The sequence below is a fragment of the Salmo salar genome, chromosome ssa22 (genome assembly GCF_905237065.1).
Source record: "Salmo salar chromosome ssa22, Ssal_v3.1, whole genome shotgun sequence".
NCBI classification, from domain to species: domain Eukaryota; kingdom Metazoa; phylum Chordata; class Actinopteri; order Salmoniformes; family Salmonidae; genus Salmo; species Salmo salar.
The window spans coordinates 48,269,983-48,295,810 of record NC_059463.1 but is presented as its reverse complement, the minus strand read 5'-3'; the positions used below and the strand labels follow the sequence as shown (position 1 = coordinate 48,295,810).

Here is a 25,828-nt window from a genome sequence, read left to right as displayed (position 1 = left end):
TCTGACAAAAGCAGTGTCCTTTCACTTAGTTGGTCATGAACCAGAAATAATCTCTACCTCATTTCTTCACACACCATATGCAACATAAATCAGTGAGGGCGGTCAACATGTTCCCAAGCAACATGCATGGGAAACTACTTCAACGAAGTTTCGTTACGAAACGTTTAGACATTTCTGACGGAGGAAATAATTGATGCTCTTGTTTCACACGATCCATACTTTTTGTAGAACCGGATGTGAGGGGGACTTTAATACTGACGCAATCCGGTACCGTACAACGAAAAGAGCGAACCTTGCCCAAAATGGTGTAAAGACGTGAAACCACAACACGCCCATCTTTTCATGAACAAGTCACCTGCAGTCAACAACCTGGCTTCATCGCAGTGAAAGGCGAGAGTGGATATTGGTTTGCAAGCAAGCACTCCCATCCCACTAATTCAAAGGATTGTAGCTAACAAGCTAGCTACGCAACGCAGGTAGGAGTGGCTGGCGCAATCTTTACAGTAAGCTAGCTACATTGCCTAGTTAGCTACGTTAAGAGCTTGCAGGGAAATCAAATAATACATAGCTAGCAAACAAAATATGTTACAAGATAGCAAATGCAATCAGCTGTTAGCTAACGTACTGTTCAATAATATTTTTTAATGCCTGCTAGTTAATTTAGCTTGGCTATTTTAGCTACGGTTTGTTTTCTATTTGGCATTAACTAACAAACTAGCTACCGTCTTGTGGTCATCGTTAAATAACTAACTACCTAGCTGCCATCCCACAATCGAGTTGCCACTTTGAGAATTTGTTCCGTCATGATATGAAATTAGCTAACCCTAACCGTTGTCAATTACCGAGACAGAGTAGCTAAATGGCTAACTACCTAACGTAGCTTACAGATAGACAGATATCTAACGGTTATGTATCTAATTAGGTTATCACTGTAATTGTGATATCAACATAATTATGATTTAGGTAGTTAACTAGGATATCAGTAAACTACTGGTAAGAGCACTTTGTTAACTAGCTTCGAGGTGTGTCAATGCCTAACTAGCTGTCAATGTCTGCCCTTTAGGCCAGTCTGCTAGCTAGATCCTTAACTGAACAAAAAAATAAACCAATCTGCAACAATTTCACAGATTTACAGTTCATATAAGGAAATCAGTCAATTTAAATAAATATATTAGGCCCTTATCTATGGATTTCACATGACTGGGAATAGATACCTTTAAAACAAAGTACGGGCGTGGATCAGAATCAGTCGGTATTTGGTGTGACCACTATGTGCCTCATGCAGCGCAAATCATCTTCACATAGAGTTGATCAGGCTGTTGATTGTGCCCTGTGGAATGTTGTCCCACTCCTCTTCAATGGCTGTGTGAAGTTGCTGGATACTGGCGGGAACTGGAACACGCTGTCATACATGTCGATCCAGAGCATCCCAAACATGCTCAATGGAGGACATGTCTGGTGAGTATGCAGGCCATGGACATTTTCAGCTTCCAGGAATTGTGTACAGATCCTTGCCACATGGGGCAGTGCATTATCATGCTGAAACGTGAAATGATGGTGGAGGATGAATGGCCGTCACGGTATCTCTGTGCATTCAAATTGCCATCGATACAATGCAATCCTATATCGTAACCCCACTGCCACCATGAGGCACTCTGTTAACAACATTGACATCAGCAAACCACTCTCCCACACCACCCCATACATGCTGTCTGCTTTCTGCTGGTACAGTTGAAACTGGGATTTACCCATGAAGAGCACACTTCTCCAGTGTGCTAGTGGCCATCGAAGTTGAGCATTTGTCCACTAAAGTCAGTTCAAGACCCTGGGGAGGATGATAAGCACTCAGATGAGCTTCCCTGAGACTGTTTCTGACAGTTTGTGCAGAAATTATTTGGTTGTGCAAACCCACAGTCTCATCAGCTGACTGGGTGGCTGGTTTCAGACGATCCTGCAGGTGAAGAAGCCGGATGTGGAGGTCCTGGGCTGGCATGGTTACACGTGGTCTGCGGTTGTGAGGCCGGTTGGACGTACTGCCAAATTCTCTAAAATAACGTTTGAGGCGGCTTATGGTAGAGAAATTAACAAAGTTCTCTGGCAACAGCTCTGGTGGACATTCCTGCAGTCAGCATGCCAATTGCACGCTGTAAACACATTTGTGCACAACATTTGAGAAGCTTTTTGTGCGCATGGAACATTTCTGGGATCTTTTAATTCAGCTTATGAAACATGGGACCAACACTTCACATGCTGCGTTTTATATTTGTGTTGAGTGTATTTAGATTGCTAGGGTGTTGTCATAATAGTAGCTAATCTACCATAATTCATGGTGCACAGGAAAGACAGGCACTGAAAGTACACACTTTTACATGGTGCCAGTCTTCAGTTAATTTGGGATCAAGACCCAGCTACTTGTTGCTACACAACATAACTGTTGAAGATGTAAGTCGCTCTGGATAAGAGCGTCTGCTAAATGACTAAAATGTAAAATGAAGAAATATGCAACAATGTACTGTACATATTTATTTATTTTAATGCCGCAACGTATTAAACTAACTTTAATCCAATGTGGTCCTGCTCCAGCTAACTATGGAGCCCTCCGAGCAACAGCAGACGGGCCCAGGCTCTGGCTCTCAGGAGGTCAACCCTGTGTACCTGCAGCAGCTGCGAGAGCTGGACATCCCTGAGGAGGCTGCTAAGCAAGTGGGTTAATTACTGTATAGAGGTTCTCTTACATTTCCTGAGAGATGATCTGCAGTATATTGTGCAAATTTCCTTTTTGATAATCTCTGTTCGCTAATGAAATATCTTTCTCTACTTACTAATGCATTCATAATGACTAAGGAGTGCTGTACTTATGATTGACTTTGCTAATCCACCCAATACAGATCTATTCAAAGTCCTTATTTTTTGACATTTTCCATGTCTACTCCTCCACAGGCACTCTTGCACACCCGAAACGTGTCTGCTGAGGAGGCTGCCATGTACTACTTTAACAAGCTGGAGAATGAGGTGCCCATAAGCTAGCCTTAGTTTGCACAGGTACAAGTTGGTACATTACCTCTCCTGTATCATGTCTGAGCCCACCCTGAATGTCTCTCGTTCTCGCTTTCTCGTCCCCTCAGGAGGAAGGAGACGACGACCTCATGTTCAAGATGGTGTTTGTGGTGAACATGGACCTGGCCATGGGTGTGGGAAAGGTCAGTGTAAAGCATGAAACACCGTCTGACTGCGGATAGCTACTTATCACAGTGGGAGGCCGTTCCTTCTCTTGCTAGAACAAAAGCGGTACCTGCTGCGTGACGAACTTAGCGCTTCTACTTCGCAATGCTCGTCCGTGGCCAACAACTTGACTTTGAGCCAATCGGAAAGCACAATCCCCGACGTGGGGTAGCCAACTGGAGTGACAACAAAAAGGAAAAAGAGGGCATTTTTGTCTTAAATTCTTGGATGAGCCAGTCATACTTCATATGCAATGTTGTCTATGGGAATGGTAGCTAGTTAAGTGCACAGATGCATTGCACACAACACTAAATACTTCATCCAAGCTAGTTAACCACTGTAGCTAGTATTGACATAATTAAATCACAATTAGCTAGTTTCCATGAAACAGCTGCCTGTTACTGCAGTGTCACTAGCTATGTTGCGCTAGCTAGCTAAACATTTGGCTATGGGCTGGCACTGGTGGTATGGAGTTATGGAGAGTGAATTAAGTTATTTTGTCATCTTTCTAGTTAAAATTGCTAGGTAGTTAAGTCGCTTGACTGGCTGACAACTTTAAGGTCTTTGCAACTCCCCAACGGGCTTGGGAGGCAAAGGTCAAGTCATGCGTCCTCCGAAACATTACCCGCCAAACTGCGCTTCTTAACACCTGCCCATTTAACCTGGAAGCCAGCCGCACCAATGTGTAGGAGGAAACACTGTTCAACTGATGACCGAGGTTAGCCTGCAGGTGCCCGGCCCACCACAAGGAGTTGCTAGAGCGCGATGAGCCAAGTAAAGCCCAGCCAAACCCTCCCCTAAGCCGGACGACGCTAGATCAATTTTGCGCCGACCTATGGGACTCCCAATCACGGCCGGTTATGATGCCGCCCGGGATCAAAGCCGGGTCTGTGGTGACGGCTCTAGCACGGCGATGCAGTGCCTTAGACGGCTGCGCCACTCGGGAGGCCCCGGTGTGTCTGAGCTTTAAGAAAAAGGGTTGGAATGTGATGTTTTGTTGAGCTAGTATGCTTGTTTTGGTGTAGTTTGTGTGAACCAGGTGCACAAAAAAATCCCATATTGCTAATGTGTTAAAAAAAAAAAAAAAAATTATTTCTTCTAACTGAAAGTGTTTGTTGTATAGCTGGCTGCGCAGGTGGGCCACGCAGCCGTGGGGCTCTACCAGGCCCTGCAGGAGAAGAATAGCTGGAGGGAGATGGCCTGGAAGTGGGACCATGGCGGGTAAGGACTGGGCCACTTCCTCATTAGGGCATTAGTTGAGACTTCATACTGCTGATCAGATAAAGACAGCCAGACTCTTTTAAAACACCATAATGATGTTTGGTAATGGCAATGCCACCATCTGGCTGTTCTACAGTATGCACAGAAGGACATGTGTGTTTGTGTGGTGTGCAGGGCGAAGAAGGTGGTGGTGCAGGGGACCAACATGGCCCACCTTTTGGAGCTGCAGGCCCTGGCCATGAGCCTTAGCCTGCCCACATACCTGGTCCAGGATGCCGGACGCACCCAGGTGAGACATGCGCCTCCATTGCGGCTACACTGCTGCACCTGTTTACAGGCACATGTGCCACAATTATGGTTCCACAGGTGCACACACCACCATTACGGTTCCACGTAAGTCAGTAGCACCTGCTTACAGGGACACGCACAGCCATTATTAGTATTGAGTTTGACTATCAGTAGGGCTGCCAATGCCATAGACTGTACTGTTGACACTGCTGTGGCTGCCTGTTGTTCAGAAGGCATTATTTGAAGAGAACGATTTGGCAGGGCGGGCCGTGTTCGCCTAGTTTAACATGTCTTAATGACGACTGTGATTTAGGTAGGTAAGCGTTTCACACTTTGATACAAAACCATTGCAAAGTGAAACTGTTAAATGACACTTGAGGGACGGATGCGTTCACTAAGACTTAAAAACAAATGAATGAACTTGTTGACAAAGATTGCAACAGCCAATTAAAAATGGTCAATAGTCTATGAAGGGCACCCCATAACATGTTATAAGCTGTACATAAACACTGAATAGGTCAACTGCTGGTTGACAGATGTCCACACATAGCTTGCTTTTGTTGACATATGCCAACCTTGGCAAACATTGCCTTGTTAAAACAGGTTGCAGTGCCCCTGATAATGTGTTGATACATAATGATTAGGTAAGGTCGTTTTACACTACCACAGAAGTTCACACAAAGTGAGAAAAGAATGACTGATATTACAAGAGATTTATGTTCACAATTTTCTGTAGATGACAAGGGGAAAAATACACTTCCAGCGTTAAATATAATAATCTGCATAAATTAGACGTTGACCCAAAATCCAGAAAGTCAAGTGATTATTTTATTCTAACTTAGTAAGTATTTTCTCAACTTTCTTTTCTTAACTGCATTGTTGGTTAAGGTCTTGTAAGCAAGCATTTCATGGTATTCAGAGCATGTGACAAATATAATTTCATCTCTCCCTGGACTGCTGTACTGAAACAGCTGCAAAAATGGGTCACGTGTCTCGTGACGTTGCTGGATGCAGGCCTCGCTCTGCTTCGTTGCCAGTGAATTCTTTATACAGAAATCGGTTTTGAGTGAGGAAATGTGTACTTTTCCACCTAAAACATTTGCGATTATTTTATGGAGCCAACTGCCACAGCAGCGGAAATGAGTAACAACTGCACATGTGCGCCCTTGTGGGGGAGACCCTGCTACTTCGAGAGACGATGGACATTGTCACCTTGCATTGCAGGATAGAATATCCCAAAAACATTGTGATAAATCAACATAGGCTATATAGTGTTTTGGGCTAATGTGAAAACATAAACCCACAAACAGTCCTGATCAGGTTTATGATCAACTTAACTTCATTGAATGATTGCTTATCTAGGCTAATAACTCGTTAGATAACTGTCCATTTGGCCCAGCTGGAACAGGGGTGCGTCTCCAATTCGTTTTTTGGGGGGAATACAGATTACATTTTTTACAGGAGGCCAGATTTAGGGCCGCAAACTGCTCCTGTTACCCCAGAGAGCGCCCATGTGCTGTTACCCATCTCTGCTGCTGTGGCAGTCGGCTGCATTATAATTATTTTAAGTAATCGCAAATGTTTTAGTTGGTAAAGTACACATTTCCTGACTCAAAACCGTTAGTACTTCTGACAAATGGCTCATTCTGCCCATAAGCTTTCAATAAAACAAATTTGTCCACACTTCACGGATTTCTGAGTCATGAATTCCCTGGCAACCGAGCAGAGTGAGGTCTGCATCCAGCAACGTCAGGAGTCATGTGACCTGTTTATGCAGCTGTTTCAAGTAATGATGCACCGATATGACATTTTTGGTCGATATCCAATATTTTCCTTGCCAAAAACCCGATACCGATATATTTTTTTGGAGCATTCTAGTATAGTTAAAACACACACACGTACTCAGCATCACTACAGTCCCTGGTTCGAATCCAGGCTGTATCACATCCGACCGTGATTGGGAGTCCCATAGGGCGGCGCACAATTGGCCCAGCGTCATCCGTGTTTGGCTGGGGTAGGCCATCATTGTAAATAAGAGTTTGTTCTTAACTGACTTGCCTGGTTAAATAAAGTTTACACACACACTGACCAAAAAGTTATTTTGTTGGCAATTACATATGTCCCCATTACCAGTAAAACAATCAAAACCTATTTCTTTCACTTAGTTGCTGTGCTGTTTCGTTGTTCAGTCGTTTCATTCTCAACCAGGATTGATATTCAACGCCGTTTGGGTCTTTGCGTGTCAAAAAAATATACTGTTTAACACTATTGGACGTGTCAAATAACACTATTGGACGTGTTTGGACCTGAATATGACTGCATGTCACATAATAATTTAACGGGTTCATACATTTTTTTTATGTAGTTATTACACATTGATTACACTCACTCATATTTCATATGTCACAACGATTCATTGATATGTATGCTATGATGCTGGTCAAGTTGTCTCGCGCACCTACAGTGCTGGTCATTAAAAAAAAAGGATGCTCATGGATGCAAACAATGTTCTTCCCTAAAAACATAGCAAAATGACAATCTGTTTCAGTAGCTGTAGTTAGTTAGCTGTCATCTAAAATATCCCTAATTTATAAGACCATTCTTATTTGATCAGTGGTGGTCGGACCCATCTGTGACGCTATCCACAAAGTCCACTATTGTGGCTAATCCTTATTGTGGCTAGCTTCATAACACAAAACCCGGTGTGGTCGAGCCTCGCTAGCCAGATGAAGCGAGCTGGCTGCTTATAACGTTAGCTTTGGGCAACAGTGTAAAGTAGCTGGCTAGCTATTTCTTTTCATTAAGTTCAATTTCAATAGGCGAACAACAAGTGGCAACCTAGCTAATACTCACAAGGATTCCTATCATTGCTAAGAATAATGAAAATGACTGCAGGTTCTACTGGTCATTGTTTTCAGGCTGGTTGTATTGATGCTAGCTAGGTACCAAGCTAAAGCTAGCTACCCCAGAAGTTGCGGTCGAACAAATTATGCTTCATTACCAACGCAGTATTGTAAACACGTCGTTCGTGGCCGGTGTTTGCTTGTTTGCAGACTTTTTTTGTACAGCTTTGACAGTGCTACTGTATATTTTTTGACAAGCAAAGACCCAAATGGCGTTTCATAGTATGTATGTCATGAAGCGAATAGCAATGACGCTATTACTGTTTAACTCCGGTAGGGCAACATCTGAAGAATAGCGCACTTGGTTGTGTACCGGTGCTTCGCCAGTCGGCGAAAGACATCACCCACGACAGAGAACGGTTGATTGTCAAGGGCAATGAATTCCATTATCTTGGCTTTAATGGGTTTGGCCTTTGAGTTGTATCGCAGATTATTATTTTTTTACTCTTTCAAATGACTGCTCGACTTGTGACTGCTCGATCCACACAGCAGACATTGTGGGCTAGTTTAAGAATGGTGTGTTGCATGTATAGCGCAACATTTTACGTGCCGTCATTGTGTCATGTACCTACGTTATATAGGTATGCACGTCAGCTTTGATAATGGTTTTGCACATCGGGGCGTTTAAACTAGACATCGACCGATATTTACATTTTTAGCTAATATCGGCTGATACCGATATATCGTGCATCCCTAGTTTTAAGGACAGCACTACAAGGAGAGAGGGGAAACTCCACTGAACTAGTTTCAATATAAGCAATCGCTTGGGAGTTTCTGGATTTTGTGTAAACTTCTCATTTTAATAGCAAATTAATGAGTTATGTCAATAAATGTCATGCCTAGTCTTCCTTGGTTTCCCACCCACCTTTTTTTGCGAGGGCAACCTATTCCTATCCCCACGCAATCTAAATTCTATGACCTCCGGCTTTTTGTCAGGTGGAAGCCGGCTCACGCACTGTCCTGGCAATCGTTGGGGAGGAGGAGATGGTGAACAATGTCACTGGAAGTCTGAAGCTGCTCTGAGGGACTAAACCAGCTGTGGAGGTGCAGGGCTGTGCAATGCCACAGAGGCAACCAGCAGAGGGCAGCATCCCCCTAACAGCAGAAGGGTCTCAGCATGCAAACGCAACAACTTAAAATAAAAAATGAAAAAAAGAGTAAAACAACCAGACATGACCCAACCACCAAGGTGAACATTCAGCCATTTTTTTTCTGTTCCCTGTCTGAGCCACTGACTGGAGAAGAGATGTGTATAGAGTTGCTCATGTCGAGAGGAAGGGACTGGTTACTCAAACCGACAATTTTGAAGCCAGTTTGAACAGTTAAGCTATTTAAGAGGGATGACCATTACTGTATGAGAGAATGGTATCCAATTTTTATGAAGCTGGAAGTTCATGGCATCCCATAATTCTGACTCCCAAATTAAAATATGATTTGGTGTATTGAAAAAAAAAAATCAAGGATAGAACCTAGTGTTTTGGTGTTTGTTAAATACTGTTATTGTAATTCAAGCAGCAAAATATATAAATGTAATAATCCTTTTTAGATGTAGGATCTTCCTGTGAAAGTTACTGCTTGTCAGTAAGGAGAGCTTTACTGACAACTTTACCATTGCGTCGATGTGTAAACTAATGTGTATATGTATACACATGTATGTATGCGACATTCTTCCCCAAAGACCCTGCCCCTTAGAAATGATAACACTACATACTGACGTCATGGCCGTCCATTGCTTTTATGTGCATCCGTCCAGGCCATATATAATCGGTGGCATGCCATCAACATTTCGCACAATCACTGTTGTTTTTTTTTTACATTTGTTTTGGAGTTTTTTTTTCTCCATTTTCTGTTCTTGCAAAAAAGGATAAGGTCGACTCGGCTTGCTCTGAGTTATAATTCCTGGACTTGGGGGTTTGGCGTAAAAATAAGTGTGAGGAACTCATTGTATGGGTTAAAATAAGCTGCCGGGCTTGATGCTTGCACAGGTACTCTTGCTGATTATTAATGGTTTACACAAGTGAAATGTTTTGTGTCATTTTTAAAACTGCTTTGAGGGTAAATGTGTTATCTTTCTCTACGATGTAATCTAAAAGATGTCTAGCTATAACTTCTACCTAATCAGTATAAATATCTAAGCTGGAGTAGCAGTTAACTACATAAAGAAATTATACATTCTTGCCCTTACAGATTTAAGCATTGGACAACCAGATGCCTAGGATATGTTTCTGTTAAAACAACTCATTGTTCATTACTTAAGCAAAAATGAATAGTATTTTGTGAGCATGTGATGCCATTTGGGACCGTAAATGGCTCTGAAGTCTTAATAAATATGGAATGGTCTTATTATTTAAATGGAACTGACATGACATGCATGTAACAGTTATGCTGAAAACATTTTTTTTTCTCCTTTGTGTTAAAGAGACCATGCAAAACACCATGGCTGCATCCATTTTTTATTTTGTGTTAGCACTTTGATACCTTCCGGTGTTACACAACAATTTGTTCCTGTTTTAAAACCAAGGAGACCATTAAAAATTACTCCTGACCAAGTGAAGTAATTTTTTTATTTGACCCTATTATACTTTCATTTTTTTGTAAATTACATTTCTACCCCAACATGAAAATGTCATATGGTACAATGACTGCAATGATTTGTTTATTAATATGATTAAAACTACTAATGTTGTAAGTTCTTCCCTGCCACATTTCAGCTCTGAGTGGGGAGAGTTCCAGGGCCTATTGCTTGGTTTGGCGCTATGGTTAAGTGACCAAAGGTCATGTGACATGACTATTGGTCGATGTAGCCTGTTCCTCGCTAGTACACAATATAGTATTGAAGACAGCCTTTGTGTTGCACGGACCACGGAACAAAGGTTATCTTCTCTACAGGAATCCAACTTCCCAATAACGTTCTATAGAAATCAACCTATCGGTTTATAAGAGGGTGGAAATAACTTGGAAACTAGTGTGAAATTATTTTATTAGTTGTGTAATTATTCTGATGAGCTTTTTCAGACTATAGAAATACACTTGGTAAGGTTGACGTGCGCTACAGCATCTCTCTAATGGCTGCCGCGTTCACGTCATGTCGGATTGATCGGAGGAATGTCTTGGACCGTTCACGTGTTCCGAGTGAACGCAATAAGAAATCCAACATTGACGGCCGAAATCGCGGCCAGGATCGTTGTCCATGAGAGTATACCCGAGTTTCCTTGTCGTAATTACAAGGGCATTCATATGCATTTTCCCTAGTAGCAAGCGAGCTACCCCTGACAAGTAATGCCGCGTTCCTATCTTGTCGGAAACTCGGGCCCTCTAACTTAAAACTATCGTAAATTATTTACGTTGAGCTTCCAATTTATTTATTCTGGTACATCATAAATGGAAACTCTGGATCGGACATTTCGGCATAAGGTATCATGATCGATCTCAGCAGAGGAACCCAAATGCATAAATAAACATAGCCTGTGAAAGTACGTCAAGAATGTAGAGATGGTCTTTCATTCCCTCAATTCAGCCTGAACGATGAATAACAAGGCCCTTCTAAAATGAATGTATGTTGGAACGTTCCATGCGATTGAGCAGTATTCCAGAAGAGGCCAGTGGCAACTATAAAAGAGCTGGGACCTCACAGATCTATGTAGACAAAACCGAATGAATCCTTGATTTATTCAATTCACAATCTTAATTTTCACAGCGCAGAAATATACTACGTATGTAAAAACTCAAATGGATCAGTTGTATTCACTAAAATGTAATTTGTGTGCTTGTGGTTACGTTTGTTACCTACTGTCAAACTGCATTGGATAGACTATAATTTCCGAGTAAAATTAAAAATGTATACATTTTAGAAGCGTGAAACGTGATCGTTTTATCTTGCAGCCGTCTCCGCATTTTGGACCATTGCAGCAAATGACGTTAGCATTTATCACTTTAGCTAATCCAAATTCTTCTCTCAGGTCCATGATACGAAATAAAGAAGCCAATCGCATCTAATCTTAATTCTATCAATTAATCCTCAAACGTAGTTGTTTATTTAACCGATGAAGGATAATGGAAGCGGAATCTTCATCCATTCTTTGCATATGCTCGTAAACAAGGTCAAACGCGAACAGCCTAACATCTCTAATCGAAAGAAAAGTATATTTATTCTGAAATCTCTATCGAATGTTGGTTGTTTATAATAAAATACGATCTGATCACATGCATGAAAAGCCTATTCTTCTCGCCAAAACTCCCTTATTGATAATGACAAGCCATTCGAATAGATGGAATGTTCGTGAAGTGTGTCCTTGCCTATCCCCTCTCAAGAGTGCAGTTTTGAATTCGGGCTGCGCAGTATGAGAGACCAGGGGTAATACGAACAACCCTGGTCAATTTCCCTGTCCAATCCCTTGCCAGATCCTACAAGAACGACACCTCATATTCCATTCATGACACTTTAGGTGGGGCTGACCTCTGTCGTATTCCCTGGTATGGGGCACTGAAGACCCCGTGTAGCTAAGGTTGGCTACTCTGTTTCGGTATGTAACGAAGGCTCTTTCCCTTTGCGTTGAGAATACATACATAAAAAAGACATTCAAGCAATATAATCCCTCTATAAAATAATCAAATAAATCCTCGGCCTTTTCATTTAATTACTTGAGCATTTCCCCCATATTGTAGACACGGGTCCGCTTTTTGTATAAAATTCTCTCCCGAATCCATCCATTCTACCGATACTTGCGATCACTCCTGTGTGCCACAACAACACATGGCAAAATCCGAATGCGCTTCAGCAACCCTTCCTAGAAAAACGTCACGCCCTCTTGGCATAGACAACAGCAAAATTCGGCGCCCTATTTGACCAATGGCTTGCTCGTACAGCAATGTTGTCCTTTGACAGGCACTTCACTGACCAATAATATATTGGAGGTAGGACATCAGTGCAAAACCCGCCCTAGTAGTGAGCCCCTGCATCATTGCCTGTGAAACCCCGTGGCACCGTTGTGTGTCAGACAGTTTCGCTGGGACCCGCGATCTATGCCGGCGAGGAGGGGGATGGGCGCCACTGCGAATGTTAGGACCCGAGACAGAATCATAGCCCTGTACTACTACCACATAGAGCTGCATATACCCCTTTATAAATATCGATTGTAAATAATATACAACACCATAATAAATGGATTAAACCACCCTGGACTCAACATATACACTCGATGGAAATACGGTGCCCAAGCAGGACAGGGAATTAAACTTTCAACCTTTACGTGAGGGAGATTTAGAAGTTTGTTTCCTACCCCAGAAGAGGGAGCTACCAAGGGGGGCAAAGCATACAGGAGACTCCGAGGCCGAGTTGGAGGCCTGGTTCGATTTGATGTTGGAATACTCGAAGATCTGCAGACAACACAGGAGGATACTTAGTTCGTACTGGGTTGGAATGTCTCACTAGGTGAGTGGTTTAGTCATGTTAAATGTGTATTATTGGCTGATTTACTTATGCATTTTCAACGTTTTAGTTGAAACACATTGGATTGCTTGCTGTCTTTCACTATCATAACGTCATCCCAAATTCTGTGCTAGCTAAACCTGTTAACTTATCAAATGCAACTGTTCACTTTGTTAATCCTTCTTTTGCTAATATTCCTGTTATTGTCTTATGTCGCAAAGCAGTTGATGTATGCAATGGTTGTCCTTGGTTTTGGCCATGTAACTTAGCTAGCCACATTCATTGCAATTATTTGATAGCTAGCTAGGCTAACCAACGTTTACCTGATTATAAACAATGTTCATTCCTGTTTTATGATCACCTGAAACATTGTATTCTTAGTTATACGTATATGATTTTTCGTGAGTTTGACTTAACTAACTCAGCAATGAATGCATTTTATTCATTAACACCATTTCCAATGTACCTAAGGTTTCAACTGTAATAATAACGTTAGTTGGTTCCCACGATGGCTGAACAGCTGAATAACATCACCTTTGTTGTTCTCACTAAATGTATTATTGCCTTGTTTTAGCTTTACTATTATATCTAGTTATTTTAACTAACTTAGGTATTATTAGTTATTACATTTTCTCTTTAAGTTACTGGCCACGTAGTGATTGGTTTTATACTACATTAGAATAAACCACACTTCAAGAGGACATTCTTCTTATTGCCCGTGGTCTGGTGTTTATTAGTTAGCCAACTAAGATTGGCAAAATAGGTTGCTTACAAGCTTGACTAACTGGTAGCGTAGATGGCTGCGTGTGGCTTGGAATCATCAGCTTGATGCGTTGCTTTTCTTGGCAACTATCTATATTTAGGAGTAGTTTTGGAGACAAATTAGAGGTAAATGTCCCTAAGGTAGATAATTACCTAGTTGACCAGACTAGTAAGGCTGTTGGGACATTTTCCAGTTGATTGTGTCCACACTTGATTCACAGTATTTCGTTATCTGTCCGAGTTGTGACATGGTGCATATTTTTACAGCTTTGCATTCATTGATTTAGGCTATCCCCCTTTCCTGTTATGTATTCACAGTTAGCCAATACTGTAACGTTTACTGTTGTCAGTCTAACACTAGACGCGTTTGAGTTCATGGCGTGTGAAGTGTGTTTTATTTGTTTTGTGTTAAAATATATATATATATGCGCTACATAAGATTGGGCCACTTAACTTTTTTACTTTATGGATTAAAGCTAATAGAAAGCCATATCTCGAGTAGTGACTTATTTGTCTAATTTGCCAACCCCCAACGTCTGTGGCGGATAAGAGAAATGGGTGGTATCTTTGAGTGGAGCTCGCGTTTCCTTTGGACCGAAAATTGTTGCGAGAGAATGGAATGGCTGTAGACTCGGATATCGAGCTTTCAGCTTTGCTAAATTTGATTTATCATTTGTTTTGGCCTGTTTTAACCGTCCGTCTATGTTGGACAATGAATACACTGGTAATGACCGATATGAGGAATTCGAGCGACAATTGTTTCACTTAGTTGCCACCAATGTAGACTAATTAGTCTTTACAATCTTTCAAGAGACTTGATTAGCACAAGCCCGCCCAGTTTATTTTTAGATCTAACCGGATGAAGCTATCTTGTTGACGTAGTTGTTCTGCATAGTATGCTTACTGATCTTATCATGTCATTTTGTGTATTGGCTGGCAGCTGTTGGACTGTTTCACTAATGCGTTGTTATAATAGAAAAGGGCCACTGCTTGTGGGTAGCCGCTTCATCGTGTTCCAGTGTTGAGCTCCCAGACCGAGAGCAGGGTAGTTGTGTGGGTAAAAATGTGATTGGGTAGTTGTGTGGGTGAATGCAAGGTAATGTATTCTGCTGTTGATGAGTTAGCTCTGCTTAGAAACCTCCCCATTGTTACAACACAGCATGATTGGCCTAACTACACATCAAGTGTTCCTGTTCCATATAACAGCAGATTTCCAGAAATAAAATGGAAATGTCACTGATCGATCCGTTCGGCTACCACGACCTATCTTATTTCATACAGAATAGGCAGGATTTGAATGTTTTTGTTGGTCTAGAAGACTGCCTGGCGGTTGGCACGGCGCACAGCCTGGACTCGTTTTCATTGGTCCCGGCTCGCATTCTCTGAATATGTTTTCACGTATTTTAATAACCTTGCCGCTCTCCCTCGCCTGACCCTTCTTTTTATCTAAAACAAACTGTGTGCTCACCGAGACAAACACACCAGTTCCTAAGAAACTCATGGAGAATTGGGACACGGACACACAATGGCTCGCTTTCTTAACCCAATCTGCAAATACTGTGAAATGTGTGCGTGGTCTACTTGGCCCTTTCATTGACCCGCCTCATATAGCCTCCCATTTTCTATTTGTCGACCTCTATAAAACAGGCTCACATTTACCGCATTACATAAAGTTAGCCTAAATAAATGTAAAAACATAACACTATCAACATACATGAGTTAACGTAGAAGGGTTGAATGAGTGATTCAGGAAGAGAAAATGGCTTCAGCTGTACACAGTAGCCTACACTGTGAATGTGCTTAGCCTTGGCAAGTGTGTCTTCCTTCGACAGTACTGTTGAATAACCTGCTTGGATTTCCCTTTGTGTGTGTCTGGAGGCTGCGGAATCCCCCCCAAAAGTGGGCCTCTCCAACTGTCAGAGATTTAAAGAAATGTGCAGAAGGCCTGACGACTCACACTAAATCCTTCCGTTGATCACTACATACTTCAGTCTGAGACTGCCATCATTGACGTTGTTTGTGGTGATGAGGGCGCAGTACAAAACAAAGTCATCAGCGATTGGGTTGTTTCTAACCAATCAGAGTATCTAACCAATCAGAGTATCAAAGCCAATGATGAATTTTCAAACTGCCGCTTTACCCAAGTGTGTTCTTTCATCGGTTTTTGGACCAATCAGATGGCCCCGAATGTGTTCCCATTCGGTCAAGGGTTGTGGAGATACTCAGATCCAGACCCATTGTGGAGGAGAAACTAATATCTGTGGGCGTGGTGTAGCATTTGGCTGCCGCAAGGAGTCTGGCTAGCCAGGCAAGGTTAGTCTGTCCTGATTCTGTGTTCCTATTAAAGTGGATCGCTAGCTATACACACAGCCCTAAAAGCACTGCAAGTGATCAATAACTGTTGGGCAACAATGTGTCGTTGTCACTAATAGATGGGTTAGCTGACAACGTCATGAAAACGATGTGCACTCTTCAATGGGGCAGAAATATGAGTTGTATTTCTGGCTGGTCAGATAACAACCAACAATGACAATAAACTGCCATGTGGGGAATTGTGATTCATTTCAGCTACTTTAATCTTGTTCTTGATACCATGTCTTGTTTTGAGGTGTTTTGACTGATTTCATGTCAATGCTAATATGGCAGAAATTCGCAAGCTAGCTAACCAACAACTGTAACAATGTATTTGACAGACAAGTGTTCATTGTGCAAATGTTTTTACGTTTCCAATAAAAGTTGGAGACGAAATATACTTTATATGTTCAACAATCTAATCCAAACCCGTCGATTTTGTCGCTAAACAACAAATCCGCCTATATAAAACCAATCAATGGAAGGTGAAGTTGCTGATTTATTAATGTTCCTGGAATGTTGAACACCTTATCATGCGAGTAGATTAGCTAGGTTTTCCAGCCTGTGTATGTCAGAAAGAGACAGAATACTGGCCTGTTTCCAACAGAGGAAGATTCCAGCTCCGTCGTGTAGACTGCTTTAGGCCGGGGAAATGAAGTCTTCCACTGACCATATACATGTTGATGGCACACTGTGCCATTACATGAAGGACAGGTGTGCCCATTGACATGGTAATGTGGTGTGTTTCTGCAGTCCCTGTTTTAAACGTGTCGTTATATGGACGGATCGAATTCACCGCTCAGAGAATTGAACGACAGAAGCTTGGTTGTGAGAGACCTCTGTGGTTTGTACTTAGCTACTTCCTTGTTTGTTAGTGATTTGCAATGGCTTTTAGTGAAGCCATTACCTCTTCCTTGCCTAATAGTAAATGGGTCTCAACCACAGTTGCCTTTCCTGTCTCTGCACCTTTTTTACTGACCGGATGTGTGTTGTACTGTACCAGTTGGATATTGATTGACTTTGCAACGTTGGCACGTTGGTTGTTTTGCTCGTGTCCATGTCAGTGAAGGTTGCCTGAATTTTAATATGTATTTGCGCAAGGGTGTGTGTGTGTGGAACGGCCTGCATATGTCACTCTCTTTCTCGCTTACTCCTCCCTGCTCTCTCTCCTCCCCCCTCTCTCCACTGCTCTCTGGCAGCTGCTCTGTGTTGTGTTGCTGGCTCATCTTGCACAATGGGGTTAAAAACAAGTCGCTGGGATGCCTGGCTCTCTGATTGGCCCAGGGGCTCTGAAGCCGCTCCAATGGCGCCCGCCGATTCCTCAGCCCAACCACTGCACTGGGGGAGCTGTGTTGGAGGAGGTGGCTGGTGGGGAAAAACAAGGTGGGGGAGCGAGCTACGTAATCATCTTGCACTCAAACTCTTCATTCTCTCCCTTTCTCTCGTTCTTTCTGGCTGTTTCCTCACTCCCTCCCCTTCGCTAACGTTCTCTCTTTTCTTTGCTTTTGCGCTCTCATGCTCCGTCCTTCGCACTCCATTCTCTTTTGTTCTGTCTCTCTTGGTCGAGGTCAGGGCTCTCTACAGGCCAGTGAAGTTCTTCCACATCGATCTCGACAAACCATTTCTGTATAGACCTCCCTTTGTGCATGGGGGCATTGTCATGCTGAAACAGGAAAGGGCCTTTCCCAAACTTTTGCCACAAAGTTGGAAGCACAGAATCATCTAGAATGTCATTGTATGCTGTAGTGTTTAGATTTCCCTTCCCGTGGAACTTAGGGGCCTAGCCCGAACCATAAGAAAAACAGCCCCAGACCGTTATTCCTTCTCTACCAAACTTTACAGTTGGCACTGTGCATTTGGGCAGGTAGCGTTCTCCTGGCTTTCGCCAAACCCAGATTCATCCGTCGGACTGCCAGGTGGTGAAATGTGATTCAGAGAATGCGTTTCCACTGCTACCGAGTCCAATGGCGGTGTGCTTTGAACCACTCCAGCCAATGCTTGATATTGTGCATGGTGATCTTAGGCTTGTGTGCGGCAGCTCGGCCATGGACACCCATTTCAGGAAGCTCCCGACGAACAGTTATTGTTCTGACATTACTTCCAGTGGCAGTTTGGAACTCTGTATTCAGGGTTGCAACCGAGGGCAGGCCATTTTTACGCGCAGCGCGTTTCATCTCCTGTCTGTCCCCTTCTGTGAGCTTGTGTGGCCCACCACTTCATGGCTGAGCTGTTGTTGCTAGATGTTTCCACTTCACAATAACAGCACTTACAGATGACCAGGGCAGAAATCTGACAAACTTACTTGTTGGACAGATGGCATCCTACGACGGTGCCACATTGAAAGTCACGGAGCTCTTCAGTAAGGCCGTTCTACAGCCAATGTTTTTTATGGAGATTGTATGGCTGTGTGCTCGATTTTATACACCTGTCAGCAATGGGTGTGGCTGAAATTGCCGAATCCACCAATTTAATAAAGGGGTGTCCACATACTTTGGTATATGCAGTGTTTTCCCCTCATGTGTGTCGGGGACAATAAAACAAGCTCAAAGTCAGAGTAGTGACACATTTGCCTTGTCCAGCTGAAACATTGCAAAACCTTGTGCATATTTATGACATGTGTTTACACAAAGGGTGTTGTCGCACCGCGGAGAGCAAATAAGGGAGATGAATAAACTAAATAGGAGTCAGACCCTTCAACACCTACCTACCCATTGCAGCTGCCCAGTTTTGTAATACACAGCTGAAAACAAATGGGAAAATGGCTCACTGCTGCCAAGTTGTTCCTGCTCTAGCCGCCGCCTCCTGTGACCTGGAACTGAGGTTCCTGTTGGGGGGAGGGGTGCCTTTTTATTGCCTTCCTTCAGATTTCTCTCCCTCCCCTCCCAAAACTGGTTATGGCTGAGTTGGAGGTTAGGCAGCACTAGCTGTTCCATTTAGTTCCTCTTCACCAAGCAATGGTCTAAATGTTTTCACTCATCCATGCTTACTTTACTGAGTACTGTATATTGTAATTTTTGTGCCTGTTTTAAATAATTTGTATCGTTGCATTTCCTGAGCCCAAAACAGAGTAGAATTGGTGGGCAACAGACTCTGTATTGGTACCCCCAGTATATAGCCTCACTACTGTTATTTTACTGCTGCTCTTTAATTATTTGTGCTTTTTATTTTTTACTTATCTATTTTTTTACTTAACACACATTTTTCTTAACTGCATTGTTGCTTAAGGGCTTGTAAGTAATAATTTCACTTTAAGGTATACAACACCTGTTGTATTCGGCACATTTGACAAATAAAAATGAATTTGATAGGCTAAACCCAGGAACCCAAAGGCATGTCAAAATGGCCGCTCTGTCTGTGTGACGCTGCGTTTGGTCTAGCGTTAGCATACGTATGCATTTTCTGATGAACATCAGCGCGAGGTGGAGTGAAGGCTGACCGTCTGTCTCGCTGCATAAGCGCATCAGCTAAAGGAGGAAATGGAAATGTCATGTAAATGTGTTCGTCATGGGAGAGAGAGAGAGAGACTGCTTTATGTTATGCTAGAACACGGGCTTATCTGAAAATGAGTGGTCAGGCCCTTGTTTGGTTTTTATGCTCAGGCTTCTGCGGACTATTACATGAAGTACAGGGAGTGTATTAGCTAAAGAGACTGTTACCCAGACTCACTGCCCTTTTCATTTATTTAAATTTCTCCCTGTTTTGATGTGAAAATTCCACCCTGACACCCATGAAGCAGGCTGATGCAAAAATAGAAGGCATACATTAGTGAAGTGACCACAAGTCAAGCACTGTACCCAGCCAACAAGTTCCAACAAATGTAAGAAAGTAACCATCCCATGATGAATGTCGACTGTTGCTTTGTACGGCCCTATTAACATCTACGCTAAACAGATGGTTTGCTACCTCAACGACAAGAAGCAGACTTTATTTATTCAATGAGCAGCTCTTGTGTCAGTCTGACTAATAGAAAGTGATAGGTCAGACAGATGATGTGTACGAGAAATTGGCGACATGGACAAAAATCCGTATGGCGATTAAATTGCCTGAATTGATGCGAGAATGTTAGTAATAACATTCATGTGCACCACAGTTTTTATTATAATTACTCTTTAAACTATTACCCATCAATTGTCCCATTTAACAATCACCCATAATGAACGACATCAGCAAAATGCCTGCGATATGTGATCGTTATGGTCGGTTTCGATAATCTTCTGTTATCGTCCCAGTTCTATTGTGAACCCAAACCAGCATCTCTTCCCTTTCCCTCAGGCTCTCTCTCCTCTTCTGCCCCAGTGGACAGTGGCTTGGTTTGTTTGCTTCCGAAACAGATGATTGATTTTGTGACGCATTGGCCCTTCTGTCGGCCTGCTCCCCCTTTTGTTTTTCCATTGTGTCCCCCTCATCCCCACTCTGGTTCCGGTCCATTCAGACAGCTGGACATTGTTGTGTTAATGGCAGGCTGCAATGCGCTTCTCGCTGCTTGACCGCATGGCGTGAGAACCGTCAGATCATGATATCGGTGTTTTAATCTGACGACACGATGGCTGACCAAAATTGAGTTGAAATCGCGGTTTAGCCATTTGACTTTGAGGTGCTGTCTCAACTAGGGCTAGCCTATATCACAATATGAAAAAAGAATGAGTGTTGGGACTCAGTTTGTGGGATTATTAACATGCTACCTTGTCTCAGTATCCCATGTTTACTTTCAGGGGGTTGCTTTTAGCAGGAGGCTGGGTGGGGTCCTATTTGATGCAGAAATGTGGAGGAGCTGTTATCGTGCATACTGTACTTTCTCTCCTTTCTCTATCTCACTTTCTCCTTCTCGATCTTTCTATCTATCTCTCTCTTTCCCCCCTGTTGTTTTCATGTTGCATAAGTGACGAGCGACTTCTACCAAATATGGTGTGGGATTCCAGAGAGGAGCTTTACTATCTACCTGCTTCAAGAACCTCAGACTCTTTCTTTTATTTTCTATTTTTCTAAAACAGAAAATATTTCTTATTGAGGCCTTCATTTCCTACTAGTTTCCCAGAAGCTAGCTATTCCTCTTTTGATCAATGTTCTGTTAGTGATGTATTTTTTAAAACTTCACATCACCCACCACAGATGTTATTTCAGTGCAACTCAGCCAGTACCATGTGCATCAAAATGTAAGCTCCATGTTTGAGGTCAATTTAAATTGTAGTCAATAGCAGAGGTGCATGAAGATGGCCATGCATTTGCCACAAATTCCTCGTTTTGCTAAGTTCGCCGTATTGTACCTTGCTCTCTTTTACTCTGTTGTTGTTGTATGGTTATCAGCAGAGTATACATGATCCCAATGTTGGCTTCAAGCCAATGGCACTTTGAAAAAAGTAGATTGTGCTGATTTGTGGGGACATTTAAACCATGTTGTATGCCATAGTTTAAAAACGCAGTGTATAGTGCTAAAACAATGACCGCAAGAATCAGATTTTTTTCCATATCAAGTAGCTGCAGTTAAAAAGACCCCCCCCCCCAGTAAAACATGCATTGCTAGGCTACGCCCAGTACTGAAGCACTGAAGTTTCGATGCATTGAAACACCAGATGAGTTTTGCTGATCCATCTTGTCGTTTCAAGTCTATTTCTCAAACGTTCTGTGTGTGTGAAGTGGCTTGCGTTGTGCCAGGCTATTGTCTTCTGCTTCTATTAAAAGTTTCTGGTGCAAAAATACATTTGCTAACAAAATGCCTCATCCACATCACCAAGGTTGAAAGTTTTGTACTTATTCAGTTTCACATTTTTGGACTTAACCTCTATGGGCTAGGTGGGACGCTAGCGTGCCACCCGTGGTGCACTCCATCAACAGCAGGTGCATTTCAAGAGCGGCAAATTTGAAACCAAATAAATGTCCAAATTCAAATTTTTCAAACATACAACTATCTTACACCATTTGAAAGATAAACATCTCCTTAATCTAACCACGTTTTACGATTTCAAAAAGGTTTTACGGCGAAAGCATAAATTTAGAGTATGTTAGGACAGTACATTTACAAGAGTTGTGTGTAATGTTTTGTCAAGTCAAAGACAGGGTCACCAAAACCATAAAACCAGCTAAAATGATGCACTAACCTTTTACAATCTCCATCAGATGACACTCCTAGGACATTATGTTAGACAATGCATGCATTTTTAGTTCTATCAAGTTCATATTTATATCCAAAAACAGCGTTTTACTATGGCATTGATGTTGAGGAAATCGTTTCCCTCCAATAACCGGCAGTCAAGTCAGCGTCACAAATTAAATAATTAAAATTAGAAAACATTGGTAAAATATTATATTGTCATTTAAAGAATTATAGATTTACATCTCTTGAACGCAATCAACTTGCCAGATTTAAAAATAACCTTACTGGGAAATCACACTTTGCAATAATCTGAGCACTGCGCCCAGAAAAATACGCGTTGCGATACAGACTAGACGTCATGTTGGGGAGATCTAAAATCGAAAATACTATGTAAATAATCCATTACCTTTGATTCTCTTCATCAGATGTCACTTCCAGGTATCACAGGTCCATAACGAATGTAGTTTTGTTCAAAAAAGCTCATCATTTATGTCCAAAAATCTCCGTCTTGTTCGCACATGATCTAAGCCAGCCGGACTTCTCGTCATGAACGAGGGGAAAAAATATATTTCCGTTCGTTCAAACATGTCAAACGTTGTATAGCATAAATCATTAGGGCCTTTTTAACCAGAACATGAATAATATTCAAGGTGGACGAATGCATACTCTTTTATAACGTATTGGAACGAGGGTACCCAACATGAACTCGCGCGCCAGGTGTCTAATGGGACATCATCGTTCCATGGCTCTTGTTCGGTCAGATCTCCCTCCAGAAGACTCAAAACACTTTGTAAAGGCTGGTGACATCTAGTGGAAGCAATAGGAAGTGCCAAAATATTCCTAAACCCCTGTGTTTTTCAATGGGATAGGTTTAAAGTCAATACAACACATCAGGTATCCACTTCCTGTCAGAAAATGTCTCAGGGTTTTGCCTGCCAAATGAGTTCTGTTATACTCACAGACACCATTCAAACAGTTTTAGAAACTTTAGAGTGTTTTCTATCCATATATAATAAGTATATGCATATTCTAGTTACTGGGTAGGATTAGTAACCAGATTAAATCGGGTACATTTTTTTTATCCAGACGTGCAAATGCTGCCCCCTAGCCCTAACAGGTTAAGCTAGCATGTTTTTAAAACCAGCCAAACCAGTGAGGTTTCATGCCGTCCTGTCTGACTGTTTTTTTTTTTTTTTGTATTATTATTTTTTTTGAATCGGTAATATGAATGCGGCATTGAAGAATACGCACAGCCGTTGTGGTGTGGTTTTTGGCTGACAGAGATTTATTTAATTTTTTATTTAACCAGGTAGACCAGTTGAGAACAAGTTCTCATTTACAACTGCGACCTGGCCAAGATAAAGCAAAGCAGTGCGACAAAAACAACACAGAGTTACACATGGGATAAACAAACGTACAGTCAATAACACAATAGAAAAATCTGTATACAGTGTGTGTAAATGAAGTATGGAGGTAAGGCAATAAATAGACCAATAGTGGCGAAGTAATTACAATTTAGCAATTTACACTGGAGTGATATATGTGCAGATGATGATGTGCAAGTAGAAATACTGGGGTGCAAAAGAGCAGAAAATCAAATATGGGATGAGGTAGGTGGTTGGATGGGCTATTTACAGATGGGCTGTGTACAGCTGCAGCAATCGGTAAGCTGCTCTGACAGCTGACGCTTAAAGTTAGTGAGGGAGATATGTCTCCAACTTCAGTGATTTTTGCAATTTGTTCCAGTCATTGGCAGCAGAGAACTGGAAGGAAAGGCGGCCAAAGGGGGTGTTGGCTTTGGGGACGACCAGTGAAATATACCTGCTGGAGCGCGTGCTACACGTCGGTGTTATCGTGAGCTGAGATGAGGCGGAGCTATACCTACCAAAGACTTATAGATGACCTGGAGCCAGTGGGTTTGGAGACGAATATGTAGCGAGGGCCAGCCAACGAGAGCATACAGGTCGCAGTGGTGGGTGGTACATGGGGCTTTGGTGACATAACGGATGGCACTGTGATAGACTGCATCCAATTTGCTGAGTAGAGTGTTGGAGGCTATTTTGTAAATGACATCGTCGAAGTCAAGGATCGGTAGGATCATCAGTTTTACGAGGGTATGTTTAGCAGCATGAGTGAAGGAGGCTTTGTTGAGAAATAGGAAGCCAATTCTTGATTTACCTTTGGAATGGAGATGCTTGATGTGAGTCTGGAAGGAGAGTTTACAGTCTAACCAGACACCTAGGTATTTGTAGTTGTCCACATATTCTAAGTCAGAACCGTCCAGAGTAGTGATGCTAGTCGGGCGGGTGCGGGCAGCGATCGGTTGAAGAGCGTGCATTTCATTTTACTTGCATTTAAGAGCAGTTGGAGGCCACAGAAGGAGTGTTGTATGGCATTGAAGCTCGTCTGGAGGTTAGTTAACACAGTGTCCGAAGAAGGGCCAGAAGTATACAGAATGGTGACGTCTGCGTAGAGGTGGATCAGAGAATCACCAGCAGCAAGAGCAACATCATTGATGTATACAGAGAAGAGAGTCGGCCCGAGAATTGAACCCTGTGGCACCACAATAGAGATTGCCAGAGGTCCAGACAACAGGCCCTCCGATTTGACATACTGAACTCTATGTGAGAAGTAGTTAGTGAAGCAGGCGAGGCAGTCATTAGAGAAACCAAGGCTGTTGAGTCTGCCGATAAGAATACGGTGATTGACAGAGTCAAAAGCCTTGGCCAAGTCGATGAAGACGGCTGCACAGTACTGTCTATTATCGATTTAGGTTATGATATCGTTTAGGACCTTGAGCGTGGCTGATGTGCACCCGTGACCAGCTCGGAAACCAGATTGCATAGCCTTGGTACGATGGGATTCGAAATGGTCAGTGAACTGTTTGTTCACTTGGCTTTCGAAGACTTTAGAAAGGCAGGGCAGGATGGATATAGGTCTGTAACAGTTTGGGTCTAGAGTGTCTCCCCCTTTTGAAGAGGGGATGACTGCGGCCGCTTTCCAATTTTTAGGAATCTCAGACGATACGAGATGTTGAACAGACTAGTAATAGGGGTTGCAACAATGGCGGCGGATAATTTTAGGAAGAGAAGATTAAGATTGTCTAACACAGCTGATTTGTAGGGATCCAGATTTTGCAGCTCTTTCAGAACATCAGCTGTCTGGATTTGGGTGAAGGAGAAACAGCAGGGGGGGGCTTGGGCCAGTTGCTGGGGGGGTGCAGAGCTTTTGACCGGGGTTGGGGTAGCCAGGTGGAAAGCATGGCCAGCCGTAGAGAAATGCTTATTGAAATTCTCGATTATCGTGGATTTATCAGTGGTGACAGTGTTTCCTAGTCTTAGTGCAGTGGGCAGCTGGGAGGAGGTACTCTTATTCTCCATGGACTTTACAGTGTCCCAAAACTATTTGGAATTAGTGCTGCAGGATGCAAATTTCTGTTTGAAAAAGCTAGCCTTTGCTTTCCTAACTGACTGTGTGTATTGGTTCCTGACTTCCCTGAAAACGTTCATATTGCGGGGACTATTCGATGCTAGTGCAGTACACCACAGGGTGTTTTTGTGC

General features: G+C 42.5%; 1 protein-coding gene across 2 annotated transcripts; it reads left to right on the top strand.

The window, feature by feature from the left end:
- The first annotated feature begins 200 nt into the window (after nucleotides 1-200).
- Nucleotides 201-10,188, top strand: LOC106583630 (probable peptidyl-tRNA hydrolase 2). 2 transcript variants are annotated; one of them, XM_014168026.2, is made up of 7 exons: nucleotides 201-476; nucleotides 2,584-2,703; nucleotides 2,941-3,012; nucleotides 3,126-3,200; nucleotides 4,346-4,443; nucleotides 4,618-4,732; nucleotides 8,571-10,188. In XM_014168026.2, exons 2-7 carry the CDS (start codon nucleotides 2,590-2,592, stop codon nucleotides 8,655-8,657), a joined length of 561 nt encoding a protein of 186 aa, XP_014023501.1. In that variant the 5' UTR covers nucleotides 201-476; nucleotides 2,584-2,589; the 3' UTR covers nucleotides 8,658-10,188. The 2 variants fall into 2 exon arrangements, with proteins under 2 accessions (XP_014023501.1, XP_014023502.1); XM_014168027.2 differs by having other exon boundaries at nucleotides 229-503.
- The last annotated feature ends 15,640 nt before the right edge of the window (nucleotides 10,189-25,828 follow it).